The sequence below is a fragment of the Salmo trutta genome, chromosome 17, assembly GCF_901001165.1.
Source record: "Salmo trutta chromosome 17, fSalTru1.1, whole genome shotgun sequence".
In the NCBI taxonomy this organism is placed as follows: domain Eukaryota; kingdom Metazoa; phylum Chordata; class Actinopteri; order Salmoniformes; family Salmonidae; genus Salmo; species Salmo trutta.
The window spans coordinates 3,101,971-3,121,086 of NC_042973.1; the positions used below are offsets into that span (position 1 = coordinate 3,101,971).

The following is a 19,116-nucleotide window of genomic DNA, read 5'->3' on the forward strand; positions in this document are numbered from 1 at the left end:
CAGATACGCAGTATGAATAGACATGTATAGACCAGCAGGGGTAGGCAGACAGACAGACAGACAGACAGACAGACAGACAGACAGACAGACAGACAGACATTCTTAAAGGCCAAACAACACAACACATCACACAAACACATCACACAATGAGCAACACTTTAATAAGAATTTAAATACATTAAATAAAACACCAATGACATACAGGCTGTGCAGCGATGCAGAATCCTGTCCGTGTACCTTGGAGGCTTTAGATGGAGACTGTCATAGTTGCACCTGGCAGGTCCACTAGAGAACACGGACAACTAAAAAGTTCCTCTTCACTTTTCTAGGTGGAAAGAGAGAAACAGTCGAGGGACGTACAGCTCTCCACTCTGCTCTGTCTGCTAATCACTTCACTACACTTCTGGATTCTTTCCCCGGTAGGTAGGTAGGTAGGTAGGTAGGTAGGTAGGTGGGTAGGTGGGTAGGTGGGTAGGTGGGTAGGGAGGTAGGGAGGTAGGTGGGTAGGTAGGTGGGTAGGTGGGTAGGTGGGTAGGTAGGTAGGTAGGTAGGTGGGTGGGTGGGTGGGTGGGTGGGTAGGGAGGGAGGGAGGGAGGGAGGGAGGGAGGTAGGGAGGTAGGTAGGGAGGTAGGGAGGTAGGTAGGTAGGTAGGTAGGTAGGTAGGTAGGTAGGGAGCACATGTCCATGTCTCCAAACTGTCTGTCTTTCTCCAAAGGAAGTGTCCATCTGGAGGTCAGTCTGACCAGAGACAGACAGACAGGTTTATCTTCTCCTCGTTGGGAGGGACATACAGGACACGAGGATCTCTCGGGTCGTCTACCGTGCTGTCACCATCCATCCACAGCGGATCCCACAGTTCGGCGTTCAATGTTTCTTAAATTAGAATTTCCACCACTTCTGCTGCTGTGTCTGAACTACTGAGGCTCTTGTGTGTGTTGAGTGGTGCCAGGAAGTGATCTGAGGTGTAACGGAAAAAAATAAGCCACGTTTTAGACACTGGATTAAAAACTGCAGGATTTCAGCTCCACAATGAGTTACGTAGTACAACATAGACAGAGGGTCAGTGGGCCACAATCAAGCCATAATGTTTGACAAGACAATCAAGCTGTGATGTTTGACAAGACAATCAAGCTGTGATGTTTGACAAGACAATCAAGCCATAATGTTTGACAAGACAATCAAGCTGTGATGTTTGACAAGACAATCAAGCTGTAATGTCTTCTACTTGGGAAGCCTCCAGCCTTGACTAAACCGTGACTCTAGCCAACACACACAGACACATGCTGTAACTCTGGCTGGTATGAATGAATAAGTCCACTACTTCCCCTCTCTGAGCCTGGAAGGGTGCCATTTGGGATACAGACTGTCTGCTGTGACCCTGGTGTTCTGGTTACACTTCAACCAGCACAGATAAAAAGGGACTTTTATTATTATTACATCATCATATAAAGCCTGTGGTCCATTGTAATTCCACTACAACATGTCATTTTCTCTGTATTGTATGTGACTGAAATAGGTGTCCATGCTCATTTTTGGGTCCCCGTGAACTGTTTCTGTTTAGCTGCCAGTGCTCATTTTGGGTCCCAGTAGTGTTTCTACACACACGCACGCACGCACGCACGCACGCACGCACACACACACACACACACACACACACATTTCAGAATAGGAGACAGTAGGTTACACACCGGAGGCAGGTGTTGAAGTCGAGGAAGCCTCAGAGGGTGCCAGCATGCTGGTGGGATCCACTGTAAGATCCGTCTCCTGGGCTAGGACATCCTGATCACACTGGGTGCTGCAGTCCCTGCTCTGGGGCTTGGACGGGAGCAACAGGGCAGGCAGGGCCAATGGGGCGCAGGGGTGTTGGTGGGGGGGCAGGGAGAGAGGAGACATTGCAGTAGCCGTCTGGTCATCAGAGAGGCTCTTCCCTACAAGCACAGACAACAAGAGGAAGATGGTTAATTACTGGATCACAGACAACAAGAGGAAGATGGTTAATTGTCTGGATCACAGACAACAAGAGGCAGATGGTTAATTACCGGATCACAGACAACAAGAGGCAGATGGTTAATTACTGGATCACAGACAACAAGAGGAAGCTGGTTAATTACTGGATCACAGACAACAAGAGGCAGATGGTTAATTACCGGATTAACCAAGTACGCACGCACGCTCAAACATCTACTCTGTCAGCTTCCCTGCCACATCTATCCTAGAGCGGCTATCCCGGAGCGGGGAGACGACATACAGTACATGCATATTTATAACTAACAAATATCATCATCTACTTGAGGAAGGTCCCTCACCGGGATCTCTCCCCAGCAGTAGTTATTTTAGGAAGCGTAACATTCTGCCCGGCGACACTACGCACTAAGCACTTAACAGCCAGCAGTTGTCTCTTGAGATAATAACATGGGCTGTTTAAGATCGGACATTCCTCCAGGCGTTATGACCTGTGACCCCCCCCCTCTCCCCCTCCCCCCAGAACACTCAAAAGAAGAAGACAGACGATGTCATAATTCTACAGATTCTTCAGGGAGGAGCTACACTGAGTATTCCGTTCACCCAGTTCAACGTAACATCGATAGGTTTAGGCTACTAGATGATGCTAGAATGTTCCCTATACTCATCATGAGGTTGCTACAACCTAGCCTACGAATGAAAGTTTACAACGTCGGTCAAGTGAATTTTGAGTAATCAAGGTGACAGACAGTGACACATGGAGAGGCAGTGACACATTCAATACCACTTTGCACAATCTTGCCTGCATCTAGCTGATCTAGGGAGTAATCATTAGTCCAACAATCACAAATGAGAGTTTCTATTGGACAAATTCAGGTATGTTTATCCCTGTTTTGTTACGTTTGCTTACGCAATGAATACACCCCCTGATCACATGTAAACACAGTTCACTTTCATAGCAGCCACGTACAAACAGCTCGTTGTATACATAATTCCTACTCTCATCTATCTACATTCTCTCCTCATATCACCTGTTTTGCTTTGTTTGTGGATTACAGTGCACAACACATCAGCTGTCTTGTGACCAGGCCCCAAAAAATAAACTTTCCAAGCCAAACCTTCATATCATAACTGCTAACCGCTAGACATAACCTAGATCGTTTGTCAGTGATAGTCAACATAGCTACTAGAACTAACGTGTTAGTAAACCCTCTACAATCCTGCAGTACAGTGTAGTCAGCAGCAAGCAGTTTAGCAGTGACACCGACAGGCCCCGGTGGCAATACATTAATAAAACTAAAAGCGTACCTTGACTTGGAAGAGTTACCAGTGTTGGATAGCCATAGCCAGCTAGCTAACATAGCATCCCTCTCTGTTTGACCTGGGTGTTTAACTACGCTCAACTAGCTAGCTGCATTTCACACCAGCTAAGTAAGTGAAAGTAAAAAAATATACACTATGATAGCTAGTTCTCTCTCTCTCTCCCTCTCACTTACTTCTCCTTAATTTTGGAAGAAATTACATTTTCTAAATTGTTTAACTATTGTCTTTCTCTCTATTTCAGTCATCTACTCACCATATTTTATGCACTGCAGTGCTAGCTAGCTGTCGCTTACACTTTCAGTACTAGATACATTCTCTGATCCTATGAATGGGTTAACAACATGTCAGTTCATTCAACAAGAGCTTTGATAGGTTGGAGGATGTCTTCTGGAAGTTGTCATAATTACCTTGGAAGTCTATAGAAAGGGGTGAGAACCATGAGCCTCCTAGGTTTTGTATTGAAGTCAATGTACCCAGCGGAGGACGGAAGCTAGCTGTCCTCCGGCTACACCATGGTGCTACCTTACAGAGTGCTGTTGAGGCTCCTGTAGTGTGTTTTAACCTGTCTGGGCTAGGGGGCAGTATTTTCACGCCGGATGAAAAACGTACCCAATTTAAACAGGTTACTACTCTGGCCCAGAAACTAGAATATGCATATTATTAGTAGATTTGGATAGAAAACACTCTGAAGTTTCTAAAACTGTTTGAATGGTGTCTGTGAGTATAACAGAACTCATATGGCAGGCAAAAACCTGAGAAAAATCCAAGCAGGAAGTAGAGGCTCCTGTAGAGTGTTTTAATAAATTATTTGATGACGTGAATATATTTAGTATAGTTTAATCTAAAAAGGATAACTTTTATAATGTTTCAATATTAATTAAACATTTCAGAAATTCACTGAGGAGGATGGTCTTTCCCTTCCACCTCTGAGGAGCCTCCACTGCCATAGTCCCTACATAGTAGACAACTTTTTACCAGAGCCCTATGTAGAGTCCTAATTAGAGCCCTAAGTAGAGCACCAAGAAGAGCCCTGAGTAGAGCACTATAGGGTACCATTTGGGACCCAGACTTAGTGTTTGACTTGTGACCCCGGGCCCTAGAGCTCACCTTTCCCCCGGATGGGTTGCTCCACTGGGCCATCAGTGTTGATGGAGGGGACGGACCTGGCAGGGCGGAGGTCCTGCTGCTGCTCGGTGCTGATGGAGTGGATGGACCTGGCTGGACAGAGGTCCTGCTGCTCGGTGCTGATGGAGGGGACGGACCTGGCTGGACGGAGGTAATGTTGCTCGGTGCTGATGGAGTGGACGGACCTGGCTGGACAGAGGTCCTGCTGCTCGGTGCTTATAGAGGGGACGGACCTGGCAGGACGGAGGGCCTGCTGAACTAGCCTGTTCTGCTCCCGTCCAGACCGCTGCTGTAACACCCTGATCACTGCATTCTTCTCCAGGAGCCTGGAGTGTAGCGCTCGGACCCTACACACACACACACACACACACACACACACACACACACACACACACACACACACACACACACACACAACGATTACATATGAAGTCAGTCAGATCACTATGTTGATCTACCTGTGAGTTCCACCTGAACCAAGACCAACTGGCTTTACTGTATCGCCGTTCAGTCAGCAGGAAGTTATTAAAAGCAGAAATTGTACCTGTTCTCCATCTCCTGATGTCTGTGGCTGGATGGCACGTGGTCGTTGAAGCTGTTGTTGGGTGAGTGACGAGGCGAGTGTTTGATGATGCTGCTATCTCTCTGAGCTGCAGCCGTAGCGGCTGCGTCCATAGCGAACTGTCTCATGGTGCTCTCCTCCAGGTACTTCTGTTCCCAGTGTGTGATGTCAGCCTCCAGAGCCAGGATCCTCTCTTCTCTCTCAGCCAGCTGCTGCTGTACAGACACCATGGAGCTCAGATCAGAGGGCAGGGAGCCAGGACCGCTAGCCGTGCTGTGAGACTGACACCGTGGAAAGAAATGGAATAAAAAAAAAACATTCTAACAAACATGGAGCTGTTTTGTTTTGTAAGACTACGTTTACTGTGCAAACTTAGGGGTTGTCAAATATTCACGTGTCAAGGTGGATCAGAAGGTTTCATTTTATATACCAGTGCTGTTCAATTCTGGTCCTAGAGGGTCAAAACAATTCAGGTTTTTGTTTCTACCTGCTAGTTAATTGCACCAAGCTGGTGTCCCAGGTCCTGAATAAGTCCCTGATTAGAAGGAGAGGCAGAGAGGCCCTCCAGGACCGACATTGAACAGCCTGCACCAGGCTCAGCCTGCACCATGTGTCTCCTCTCCTGCTCACCTGTGCTGATCGGAGGCTCTTCAGCTCTTGCTCCAGCCTGGTCCTCAGCCTCAGTTCCAGGGCTTCTCTCTTCTCACAGGCTGCCTGTAGCTGACCCAGGGCACTCTGTAGCCGTTCTACCTTCTCTACGTACGCCCTCTTCCTCCTCAGCTCCTCCTCCAGGGCCAGGTTACGGGCCTGCGCCGACCCCAGGGCCAACTCCAGAACCTCCCCGGAACCACGCAGACGCTGCACCTCCCTCTGCTGTTCCTCATCTGAGAGGGAGGGAGGGAGGGAGAGAGAGAGAGAGAGAGAGAGAGAAAGGGGGAGAGAGAGGGAGAGAGAGAGAAAGGGGAGAGAAAGAGGGAGAGAGAGAGAAAGGGGAGAGAAAGAGGGAGAGAGAGAGAAAGGGAGAGAGAGAGAGAAAGGGAGAGAGAGAGAGAAAGGGAGAGAGAGAGAGAGAAGAGGAGAGAGAGAGAGAGAGAGAGAGAGAGAGAGAGAGAGAGAGAGAGAGAGAGAGAGAGAGAGAGAAAGGGAGAGAGAGAGAGAGAAAGGGAGAGAGAGAGAGAGAAAGGGAGAGAGAGAGAAAGGGAGAGAGAGAGAGAGAGTCTGGTTGGAGATGTTCAGATGAGAAGACATTATGAAGCTTACCGCAATTCCCCAGAACAGTTGAGTCAGTCACGTCGTGTTTTTGTTTGTAAAATAACACAACGGGAGAAAGAAGGAGCAGGTGAGTCCAGCTGTTGTATTGAAAGTCACGTGTTTTTTTGTTTTGTTTCAGTAGATCAAGAATGACAACCAAAGTTGTAACGGTATTTGGCTGCCAGCCACACAAGTAAATGAGCTTACAATGAAAAAGCAATGTATTTCTTGCAAAAATAACTAAGCACGGCCATCAATTTTTAGGTAAACCCCGTTTTTCGGCCCACCAACTGACATTTTCACAGTCAAAATAGGAGCATTCCTCAAAATTGGTAATCACAGTCACACAAAAGGTAATCATTGGTAATCACAGTCACACAAAAGGTAATCATTGGTAATCACAGTCACACAAAAGGTAATCATTGGTAATCACAGTCACACAAAAGGTAATCATTGGTAATCACAGTCACACAAAAGGTAATCATTGGTAATCACAGTCACACAAAAGGTAATCATTGGTAATCACAGTCACACAAAAGGTAATCATTGGTAATCACAGTCACACAAAAGGTAATCATTGGTAATCACAGTCACACAAAAGATAATCATTGGTAATCACAGTCACACAAAAGGTAATCATTGGTAATCACAGTCACACAAAAGGTAATCATTGGTAATCACAGTCACACAAAAGGTAATCATTGGTAATCACAGTCACACAAAAGGTAATCATTGGTAATCACAGTCACACAAAAGGTAATCATTGGTAATCACAGTCACACAAAAGGTAATCATTGGTAATCACAGTCACACAAAAGGTAATCTTGGAGGCCAACAGACAGGGCAGTGTAACCTGAACGTTATTCTGTTCCATAACTGCTGACAAGGGACCACTTGAAGCTGATTTAAACTTCATTCCTCAATACAATACCAAGTTCACTAAATAATAGTTGTGAAGATTTACCACAACAATTATTGCCAGGGCAGATGATGATAATGTGATAATAAACCTGACGTCACCTACTGAGATAAAGAAAATGCCCAAAGATGGAGACATATCTATCAAGGGGTCAGTGTGTTGTGAGTAGGGGAATGGAAGCCCTGCATTATTTGCCCATGAGGAAGGGAGGGAGCTCGGCAGCTCAACAGCTCGGCAGCCTTGTGCAGCAGAGTGGGGAGGGAGGCATTCCCAGTGAACAGAACAGCCTGACATACCAGAATACATTCCAGGTATCCAGGCCGCATATACTGTGGAGGGATGTGAATAATGGCTGGCGTTCAAGTGCCAAGGCCGACTCTGTTAGCAGGCCGGGGAGGGAGGCAGGAGCAGAGAGCAGGGAATACCCCCCTAGCCGACCTGCCCATCTGACCTCAGACCACAGACTACATTAATATGGCAACAATATCAGACACAGTCTAGGAGAACTATGTGCTTTGTAAAAACAGACGTTGCAAACACTCTCTCTTGCCCAGTGCCCTGCAGAAAATCTCCCACAAGCAATTATTTTATTTAACCTTTATTTAACTAGGCTAAGTCAGTTAAGAACAAATTCTTATTTTACAATGACGGCCTACCGGGGAACAGTGGGTTAACTGCCTTGTTCAGGGGCAGAAAGACATATTTTTACCTTGTCAGCTCGGGGATTTGATCTTGCAACCTGCTGGTTACTAGTCCAACGCTCTAACCACTAGGCTACCTGCCTCCCCCCTCTAACCACTAGGCTACCTGCTGGTTACTAGTCCAACGCTCTAACCACTAGGCTACCTGCTGGTTACTAGTCCAACGCTCTAACCACTAGGCTACCTGCTGGTTACTAGTCCAACGCTCTAACCACTAGGCTACCTGCCTCCCCCCTCTAACCACTAGGCTACCTGCTGGTTACTAGTCCAACGCTCTAACCACTAGGCTACCTGCCTCCCCCCTCTAACCACTAGGCTACCTGCTGGTTACTAGTCCAACGCTCTAACCACTAGGCTACCTGCTGGTTACTAGTCCAACGCTCTAACCACTAGGCTACCTGCTGGTTACTAGTCCAACGCTCTAACCACTAGGCTACCTGCTGGTTACTAGTCCAACGCTCTAACCACTAGGCTACCTGCTGGTTACTAGTCCAACGCTCTAACCACTAGGCTACCTGCTGGTTACTAGTCCAACACTCTAACCACTAGGCTACCTGCTGGTTACTAGTCCAACGCTCTAACCACTAGGCTACCTGCTGGTTACTAGTCCAACGCTCTAACCACTAGGCTACCTGCTGGTTACTAGTCCAACGCTCTAACCACTAGGCTACCTGCTGGTTACTAGTCCAACGCTCTAACCACTAGGCTACCTGCTGGTTACTAGTCCAACACTCTAACCACTAGGCTACCTGCTGGTTACTAGTCCAACGCTCTAACCACTAGGCTACCTGCTGGTTACTAGCCCAACGCTCTAACCACTAGGCTACCTGCTGGTTCCTAGCCCAACGCTCTAACCACTAGGCTACCTGCTGGTTCCTAGCCCAACGCTCTAACCACTAGGCTACCTGCTGGTTCCTAGCCCAACGCTCTAACCACTAGGCTACCTGCTGGTTCCTAGCCCAACTCTCTAACCACTAGGCTACCTGCTGGTTCCTAGCCCAACGCTCTAACCACTAGGCTACCTGCTGGTTCCTAGCCCAACGCTCTAACCACTAGGCTACCTGCTGGTTCCTAGCCCAACACTCTAACCACTAGGCTACCTGCTGGTTCCTAGCCCAACACTCTAACCACTAGGCTACCTGCTGGTTACTAGTCCAACCCTCTAACCACTAGGCTACCTGCTGGTTACTAGTCCAACACTCTAACCACTAGGCTACCTGCTGGTTACTAGTCCAACGCTCTAACCACTAGGCTACCTGCTGGTTCCTAGCCCAACACTCTAACCACTAGGCTACCTGCTGGTTACTAGTCCAACCCTCTAACCACTAGGCTACCTGCTGGTTCCTAGCCCAACACTCTAACCACTAGGCTACCTGCTGGTTCCTAGCCCAACACTCTAACCACTAGGCTACCTGCTGGTTACTAGTCCAACCCTCTAACCACTAGGCTACCTGCTGGTTACTAGTCCAACACTCTAACCACTAGGCTACCTGCTGGTTACTAGTCCAACGCTCTAACCACTAGGCTACCTGCTGGTTCCTAGCCCAACACTCTAACCACTAGGCTACCTGCTGGTTACTAGTCCAACCCTCTAACCACTAGGCTACCCTGCCACCCCGATTATAAAGAGTATGTAACAACAAGAAGTGCTTCCTCTTTCGTCTTTCGTCTCTCTCAACATGTTGGCGTCTGATCTCTACTTACTTTGTTCCAGGAGTTCGGTGAAGACCTGCTGTTTCTCGTCTGCCGATTCAACCTCCTGCTGTTTGGTAACGGTGTCCAGACGATCTACAGGTTGAAGAGAGAGGGAGGGAACTCAGTTAGGATCTATTAGTACTTGTTGGAAGGGAGAGACACACTTAAACCCCTAAAGACTCCTGCTGCAGGTTACTAGCTTTCCTGCAGTCAAATGACCAAATTGATCTCTTGTGACATCACGGATGGAATGTTATTAATATTTTCAAATAATTTTATCATTAATAAACATTAGGTTAATTTTTTTTAAACCTGCCCGAAAATACGGTGTTTCTATGTCAAACAGTTTTGTCATATTTCAGTCTTCTGTGATGTATATAAAGTGTAATATTGGGATGTAAATTCAAAATGTAATACATTTCATCTCTATATCTGACATGGTACAGGTGTCTTCATAACCATGTATGTGAGGTGGATATGCTTGTTTCAAAGTAGATTTTGTTTAAGAAAGAAACCCTGATTTAGCCCACTGCAGTCTTTAGTTTTGCTTTATTTAACCTTTATTTATGCAAGTAAGTCCATAAAAAAAAAGATTGATTATTTGAAATGACTAGCTGTGTTAGCATTAGCATCTAGCTGCTTGTAGCCTTACGTCTGAGGTCTCTGTTGAAGTCGTGTAGTCGCTTGATCTCTGACTCCAGTTTGTTCCTCATGGTTTTCTCCAGGATCTCTCGCTTTGCTGAGCCCTTCATCAGGGTCTCGTAGGCCTCAGATATCCTCTGGATCTCTACTTCAAGCTGGAAGGAAACACAAGAGGAGGACACTGTCAGTCTGAGGGTCTCTAGCTTAAAACCCAGCTCATCCCCAACAGTGGTCACTTTTTGAGGTGGAAACACAAAAGTCGACATTGGAATAGTGACAATAAAACACTGATGAAAAGTCAGACAGTGGAAAAGTGACAATTAGAGGGGTGATTTAGAATCAAGATATCAATGGTCTCACAAGACTGGGATACTGAATGAATGAATGAGACATGTGGAGGAGGAGCAGGGGGAGGAGGAAGAGGGGGAGGAGCAGGGGGAGGAGGAAGAGGGGGAGGAGCAGGAGGTGGAGGAGCAGGAGGGGGAGGAGCAGGAGGTGGAGGAGCAGGACGTGGAGGAGCATGAAGTGGAGGAGCAGGACGTGGAGGAGCAGGAGGTGGAGGAGCAGGACGTGGAGGAGCAGGACGTGGAGGAGCAGGACGTGGAGGAGCAGGACGTGGAGGAGCAGAAGGTGGAGGAGCAGGAGGTGGAGGAGCAGGAGGTGGAGGAGCAGAAGGTGGAGGAGCAGGAGGTGGAGGAGCAGGAGGTGGAGGAGCAGGAGGTGGAGGAGCAGGAGGTAGAGGAGCAGGAGGGGGAGGAGCAGGAGGTGGAGGAGCAGGAGGTGGAGGAGCAGGAGGTAGAGGAGCAGAAGGTGGAGGAGCAGGAGGTGGAGGCTCAGGAGGTAGAGGAGCAGGAGGTAGAGGAGCAGGAGGTGGAGGAGCAGGAGGTGGAGGAGCAGGAGGTGGAGGAGCAGGAGGTGGAGGAGCAGGAGGTAGAGGAGCAGGAGGTGGAGGAGCAGGAGGTGAAGGAGCAGGAGGTGGAGGCTCAGGAGGTAGAGGAGCAGGAGGTAGAGGAGCAGGACGTGGAGGAGCAGGAGGTGAAGGAGCAGGAGGTGGAGGAGCAGGGCGTGGAGGAGCAGGAGGTGGAGGAGCAGGAGGTAGAGGAGCAGGAGGTGAAGGAGCAGGAGGTGGAAGAGCAGGGCGTGGAGGAGCAGGAGGTGGAGGAGCAGGAGGTAGAGGAGCAGGAGGTGAAGGAGCAGGAGGTGGAGGAGCAGGAGGTGGTCACAACATGTCTCTGTCACTAAAAGAGCCTGTAAACACGTCTCTGTCATTAGAAATGAATGTCCCTCTGATCCATCCACTGTGCACATTCCTGCTACAGCACAGCTAGAGGGCTAATCTCACTGATATGCAGCAATGACACACACACACACACACACACACACACACACACACACACACACACACACACACACACACCTCTACCTACCTCTACAACCTTTGTGTGCCAACAGGGCTTAGAAATAAACCTATTAATGCTTACATAATGAAATTATAGTTTACTGATAATTATTACTGTCACAAACTATATTACAAGCAGATAGGCTGCTACGAACAGGATGCAGTGACGCAGTCTTTCAAGGGTACTGTGAGCTTGACCATGCTGTTTTTGATATCTCTCTTGCTATCTCTCTCAGAACAATCTTCATGACCCAAACAAGTTAGTCTTCAAGACGGGTCACTCAACCAAGACTGCTCTTCTCTGAGTCAGGGAGGCTCCTCGCACTGCCAAAGCTGACTCTTTCTCTCCACTGTTCTCATCCTCCTTGATCTATCTGCTTCCCTTCAACAATGTGATCCTCCTCTCCACCCTCTCAGGGCCAGGTGTTTCAGGCTCTGCACACTCTTGGATTTCCCAAAAAATATATAGATATTTTACCTTTATTTAACTAGGCAAGTCAGTTAAGAACAAATTCTTATTTTCAATGACGGCCTAGGAACAGTGGGTTAACTGCCTTGTTCAGGGTGGAACGACAGATTTGTACCTTGTCAGCTCAGGGATTTGATCTTGCAAACTTGCGGTTATTAATCCAACACTTTAACCACTAGGCTAACGCTCTAACCACTAGACTACCCTACTTGGCAGGTCGCTCGTACCAGGTGACATGGAGAGGATCTGTCTCTGCACCCCGTACTCTCACTACTGGTGTCCCCCAGGGCTCGGTTCTAGGCCCTCTCCACTTCTCTCTATACACCAAGGCACTCGGCTCTGAAATATCATCACATGGTCTCTACTGTCACTGCTATGAGGATGACACTCCACTCCTTTTCTCCTTCCCGTCTTCTAACACCCAGGTGGCGACATGCATCTTCGCATCTTTGCCTGTCTGGCAGGTATCTATAAGCTTGGATGTTGGCCCACTACCTCAATCTTGACAAGACAGAACTGCTCTTTCTCCTGCCCGCTCAGACCTCTCCGTCACGGTTGACAACTCCACAGTGTCCCCCCTCCTAGAGTGCAAAGAACCTTGGCTTGACCCTGGACGACACCCTGTCGTCCCTCTGCAAACATCAAAGCAGTGACTCACTCCTGCAGGTTCATGCTCTACAACGTCCGTAGAGTATGACCCTACCTCATACAGGAAGTGGCGCAGGTCCTAATCCAGGCACTTGTCAGCTCACGTCTGGACTACTGCAACTCACTGATGGGCTGGGCTGCCTGCTTGTGCCATCAAACCCCTGCAATTTATCCAGAATGCTGCAAGCCCTCCTGGTTTTCAACCTTCCCAAGTTCTTCCATGTCACCCGCTCCTCTGCTTGCATCCACAACAAGACCATGGTACTTGCCTACGGAGCAGCAAGAGGAACTGCCCCTCTACCTTCAGGCTATGATCAAACCCTACACCCCAACCCGAGCACTCCGTTCTGCCACATCTGGTCTCTTGGCCCTCCCTCCCCTACGGGAAGGCAGTTCCCGCTCAGCCCAGTCCAAGCTCTTCTCTCTCCTGGCACCCCAGTGGCCGAACCAGCTTACCTCTGAAGCTAGGACAGCAGAGTCCCTGCCCATCTTCCTAAAACATCTGAAACCCTACCTCTTCAATAAGTATCTTAAATAATCCCACAGCGCCTCCCCCCTCACCCCCTCCTCTTTCAAGCTCTGATTTTGCTGATAGCTGCTTTATTGAAGAAAAGTGTCCTTACTATGACTGAGATATGTGGTTGTCCCACACAGCTAGCTTAAGATAAAATCACTAACTGTAAGTCGCTCTGGATAACAGCGTCTGCTAAATGACTCAAATGTACATGTCAAAATGAGTGATCTCTCTCTCTCTACAGGTGACGAGTCTAGCTGCCCCTCTGATCTTCTTAAACACGGACCACTTAACGAACAGTATAATGAAGGGTTGTAAAGACAGCAGGAACAGAGTGACTCAAGCGTCAAACCTAAAGGGAAATTAGAAGATTGGAATGATTTGCTTTGATCACAAGGGAGATGCTGTGTTTCCACCAGGGAAAACCCATAAATGACTAAAATGTACATGTCAAATGTGAATTAGAATGACTGTATAAGTTAAATGGGGTGGCAGGGTAGCCTAGTGGTTAGAGCGTTGGGTTAGTAACTGGAAGGTTGCTAGATTGAATCCTCGAGCTGACAAGGTAAAAAATATGTCGTTCCACCCCTGAACAAGACAGTAGTGTTTCCTGGTAGGCCGTCATTGTAAATAATAATTTGTTCTTAACTGACTTGCCTAGTTAATCCCCCCCCCCCCAAAAAAATATATATATAAGGATCTCAACGATGCATTTCAAAAGGCATTGTAACCAAGGAGTCTCCTCTCTCTCACCTTCTGAAGTCTAGCAGCCTTCTTGCTGTACACCTCCAATTCTTTCCTTAGTCTCTCATTCTCCCTCAACAGGTCCATTTGGGCAGTGTTGTTGTGAGTACTGGGGTTGCTGTGGCTCATGTAGTCCTCTGGACCATAGTGGACACTGTGTCGAACCATCTCAGCCTGGGGCTGGGAAGGTACGTACCTGGGGGAGAGGAGAGGGACTCATTAATATCAAATGGTATCATTCACAAAATCTTGGTTGTAAACACATAGGGTCACTGGGATATAAGCTATATTCATCCCATATAGAAAACAGAGTGTCATTACTGGTCTGGCACCCATAATATGGTATATGTGTGTCATATTTACCTGTGCTGTGATTGGAATGAGGGAGGAGGTTCCTGGTGGTAGTGTCCGTGTGTCTCCTGTGAGTGGCTGAGCATGTATCCAGGAGGCCTGACCAGGAAGGGGTAGTCCGGGGGAGGTCCCCTCTGATCAGGGTACTGGAGAGACTCTGGTCCCTGGTGTTCAACAGGCCCAGAGTGGCCATTAGACAGTTGAGGGTAACTGTAAGAGGAACTGAGAGGTTGAATGTTTCCACTTGATCTCTCCAGGGAGAGCTGTATGAGACGTTCACTGAGACTCCGGGCGTGCTTCCGTTTCAGGTCCCACTGGCCGTCTCCCTGGTGATCCATCATCTCAGGTCTCAGACCAAGCTGACGCTGACCCTGGTGGGCCCCTACAGAGGCCAGGTACTGAGAGTGGGCCTTGGCCTCCTCATAGGTGGGCAACTCCTCTCCGTGTCTGTGAAGCTGGTAGAGATGACACACAGAGTCACTCTCAAAGTGGTTGTATTCCTGACCCTGGGGATCCTGTCTGGTGGACATGTGGATGAACTGGGACTCCTCCTGGGTCAGGCTCTCCAGGGAGGAACGGGGTGATCCGGTACCGCCTCCTCCTCCTCCTCCGCTGCTGCTGTTGCTGCCTCCACGCAGGGCCTGCTGCTGGATGGCCTGCTGCTGGATGGCCTGCTGCTGGATGGCCTGCTGCTGGAGGGCCTGCTGCTGGAGGGCCTGCTGGAGGGCCTGCTGCTGGAGGGCCAGGAGGGTAGTGGTGTCTGTGGGGTTCCCGTAACGGAGCTGCTCCTGGATTAGACGGTGCAGGACCGTGCCAGAAGACTCCTCAGCAGTTCTCATCTCAGTCAATCAGAGAATATATAAGTGAAGGGCTGTGTTGAAGAGTTGGATGTTTTTTGGATTCTTAATTAACCACAGATCTATATAGAGGAGAAATAAGAGAATTAGCTCAATCAAGTAACTAGCTAATACATTTGGAAGCATTTAACATAAAGCCTTATAATGCCGTTATAATTAAGACTTGTTATTAAACTAGGCTAAGTCAGTTAAAGAACAAATTCTTATTTTACAATGACGGCCTACCGGGGAACAGTGGGTTAACTGCCTTGTTCAGGGGCAGAAAGACATGTTTTTTTTTTTACCTTGTCAGCTCGGGGATTCAATCTTGCATCCTTCCGGTTACTGGTCCAACACTCTAACCACTAGACTACCTGCCACCCCAATTCCCATAGTAACACCAAGTTACAAACAAATACAACCCCTGCAACATTCCCCTCTGGGCTTTTGCTGTTCATTTTTTTTTAAAGTACGAGCTAGGACTCTAGTACATGATACTCAGTATAGATTCTATCTGCATTCAGTTCAGGGTAGTCTATTATAATTAAGTAGAATTTACTTCAGCATGTAAATGCAAACATACCACACACTGTATACTATAGCATAGGCCTATATTAGCTTGTCAAGCCATATTACTAGGCATTATGGGGCGGCAGGGTAGCCTAGTGGTTAGAGCATTGGACTAGTAACCGAAAGGTTGCAAGTTTAAATCCCCGACCTGACAAGGTACAAATCTGTCGTTCTGCCCCCTGAACAAGGCAGTTAACCCACTTTTCCCCAGTAGGCCGTCATTGTAAAATAAGAATTTGTTCTTTAACTGACTTGCCTAGTAAAATAAAGGTAAAATAAAAAATATATATATATATCTATTTTGGAAAAAAAGGTGAAAACCCTAAAGTATTGAAGAAAAAAATAAAATGTTTATTTTAGTTATTGGATATCATTATACTGAGTCATTTCCTGCTTCCAGCTACACAGTTTCCTTTCATATTCTGTTCAGATGCCATTAAATTGCCTGATTTGTCCTGTCTTTTTTTTTTTACTAATTATTTGGTCTTTCCAAGACGTGCACATACAGTAGTATGACAGAGACCAAATGTAGGCCACATATTCATTGAGGTTTTGTTAAAAGACAAAATGTATGTTTACTCTACAATCTAAACAGTGTGGATAACGCAGGCCTACTGTATACATGAGCCTAAATACTAGAAACTCTACAGTCAACACACATAGACAGGCTAGACTTTCACATATCTGATAACATTCCAGTCTCAACTAGGAAAAGAAAACATATAACCCAATAAAACTATTTCAACTCGACTGTCAATAAAGTGCAGATAAAGTCTCAGACTTGATCACAGACCAAAGCCGACTTCCCAACATTTAAATGAAAGTATAAAATATATGTAACAAGGAATTAAAAGACAATTATTATAACATTATTGTAACAAATCAAGATGAAAGGAACAAACCCGAATTTTCGCCTATAATACTACTCTGGAAGACCTATCCACCATGCGTAAAACTCATTCCAGAAACCAGCTAAATTAAATTCTTACCCCTTTACATTCTCACCGCGGAAGCAAGTTGTTCACGCGTATATTGTTTCTATTTCTTGCTGACGAAAAATAATAATCCTAATACAATTTAGTGGAACTGCAAATGATGTAGAGTATTTGTTGCTCTGAGAGAGAGAGAGAGAGAGAGAGAGAGAGAGGGAGCGCTGCTACGGTGTGCGTCTGAGAAGACCTCACAACAGACTGAGCCGTGTGCGAGAGATCGCGCTGCTATTAAATAACTGAGGGCCGATTGTTCCCTGAGACTGGAATGATTGGAATGAGAGAACTCCAAGTCCCCCCCAGGGATGAAAAGCAGAACCGCAGAGCAAAGCGCAAAGTGCACAGAGGGAAAAGGGGGGGGGGGGGGGGCAGGGCAAGTAGAATCGGAAACTGCAGAGCAGAACGGAGCGGAGCAGCACCGTGCACATAGCAGAGAGAGAGAGATCTGCCTGTGTAATGTAAAGCGTTTTGTTGTTAGCAGTTGGGGAGATGGGTGTAATTAGCTATATAGCATGCTGTGACTAGAAACAGATCGGGGCGCTATTGTGAAGCAGAGAGTTAATGTTTTCCATTTAAAAAAAAGCTTTTGTTTAGCCTACATAACATTCTAAAATCCTTTTATAGTATACCATACACCAATATCCTATTAATTACATCTAGAAATAGTCTATCAAAAATATTCTATCATGATATGACACATTGTTTTGCTTTAGAGTTTCACCATCAACAGCTGTAATATTAGTTAAGTCTGAAAAATCCCTTATCACACTTGGTGACAACTGTTGATGTAAGAAGGGCTTTATAAAATACAATACCATGAAATGGTAATTGGATGCTTGATCAAATACAGGCCTTACTACTCACCTGCAATTCAGACAGAAGTTACTGCAATATGTCCTAACATGTACTTTAGCATGAATGAAAATAGCATATACTAGGCAGGTTATCTAGCAGTATTCATCATTCATCGTTATTTCTTCAAAGGTATTTTGTTTGCCTGTGTCTGGTAAATATTTAAGCCGAGGTCGAGTGTGTGTGTGCGTGTGTGTGTGTGTGTGTGTGTTCCTGTTTGTGTGAGGGGTGTGTGCTGGTTGGGTGTATGAGCCATGCTACCTGCCAGCTGTCTGGGGTCCCCGGTCCCCTGTCCCATGTCCCCTGTCCCCTGCCCATGTCCCCTGTCCCCTGCCCCATGTCCCCTGTCCCATGTCCCCTGTCCCCTGCCCATGTCCCCTGCCCATGTCCCCTGTCCCCTGCCCATGTCCCCTGTCCCCTGCCCCATGTCCCCTATCCCCTGTCCCCTGCCCATGTACCCTGTCCCCTGTCCTCTATCCCCTGTCCTCTGTCCCCTGCCCCCTGTCCTCTGTCCTCTGTCCCATGTCCCCTTCCTAATCAGGGTTAGCTCTGAGAGAAGAGATGCATTGTTCTCCTCACAGCAGACATGACCAGGAGGAGAGGAGGTGAGGAGAGGAGGTGAGGAGAGGAGGGGAGGGGAGGAGGGGAGGGGACAGCCCTGCCATCTGCTGTATGGGAGCCCCTCCTCCACCATCATCATCATAAATGGCACCCTATTCCTTATGTAGTGGACTACTTTTGACCAGGGCCCATAGGGAATAGGGTTCCATTTGGGACACTGGCCAGGACTAACCAACACCAACCCCCTGGTCCTAGATGTCCTGCATTCTTCACACACATGCTGCCTAGGGGGAGGCTGCCTAGGCTCTAGGATCAGCTGGCCTGGCTGAGAGAGGGGGAGGCTGCCTAGGCTCTAGGATCAGCTGGCCTGGCTGAGAGAGGGGGAGGCTGCCTAGGCTCTAGGATCAGCTGGCCTGGCTGAGAGAGGGGGAGGCTGCCTAGGCTCTAGGATCAGCTGGCCTGGCTGAGAGAGGGGGAGGCTGCCTAGGCTCTAGGATCAGCTGGCCTGGCTGAGAGAGGGGGAGGCTCTAGGATCAGCTGGCCTGGCTGAGAGAGGGGGAGGCTGCCTAGGCTCTAGGATCAGCTGGCCTGGCTGAGAGAGGGGGAAGGCTGCCTAGGCTCTAGGATCAGCTGGCCTGGCTGAGAGAGGGGAAGGCTGCCTAGGCTCTAGGATCAGCTGGCCTGGCTGAGAGAGGGGGAAGGCTGCCTAGGCTCTAGGATCAGCTGGCCTGGCTGAGAGAGGGGAAGGCTGCCTAGGCTCTAGGATCAGCTGGCCTGGCTGAGAGAGGGGGAAGGCTGCCTAGGCTCTAGGATCAGCTGGCCTGGCTGAGAGAGGGGGAAGGCTGCCTAGGCTCTAGGATCAGCTGGCCTGGCTGAGAGAGGGGGAAGGCTGCCTAGGGGGATGCTGCCTAGGCTCTAGGATCAGCTGGCCTGGCTGAGAGAGGGGGAGGCTGCCTAGGCTCTAGGATCAGCTGGCCTGGCTGAGAGAGGGGGAGGCTGCCTA

At 48.1% G+C, this 19,116-nt stretch overlaps 1 protein-coding gene across 4 annotated transcripts; it reads right to left on the bottom strand.

Annotated features, from left to right (window-relative positions):
- Positions 1 to 714: 714 nt before the first annotated feature.
- LOC115151453 (angiomotin-like 2a) lies at positions 715 to 17,024 on the bottom strand. 4 transcript variants are annotated; one of them, XM_029695399.1, is made up of 11 exons: positions 16,717 to 17,024; positions 15,049 to 15,224; positions 14,318 to 14,961; positions 13,964 to 14,150; positions 10,191 to 10,335; positions 9,548 to 9,631; positions 5,603 to 5,856; positions 4,955 to 5,253; positions 4,393 to 4,757; positions 1,689 to 1,928; positions 715 to 957 (listed from the first exon to the last, which is right to left on the bottom strand). In XM_029695399.1, the coding sequence occupies exons 2-11, from the start codon at positions 15,142 to 15,144 to the stop codon at positions 875 to 877; spliced, it is 2,397 nt and encodes a 798-aa protein (XP_029551259.1). In that variant the 5' UTR covers positions 15,145 to 15,224; positions 16,717 to 17,024; the 3' UTR covers positions 715 to 874. The 4 variants fall into 4 exon arrangements, with proteins under 4 accessions (XP_029551259.1, XP_029551257.1, XP_029551258.1 ...); XM_029695397.1 differs by having other exon boundaries at positions 16,701 to 17,024; XM_029695398.1 differs by having other exon boundaries at positions 14,318 to 14,946; positions 15,034 to 15,224; positions 16,701 to 17,024.
- Between the last annotated feature and the right edge of the window lie 2,092 nt (positions 17,025 to 19,116).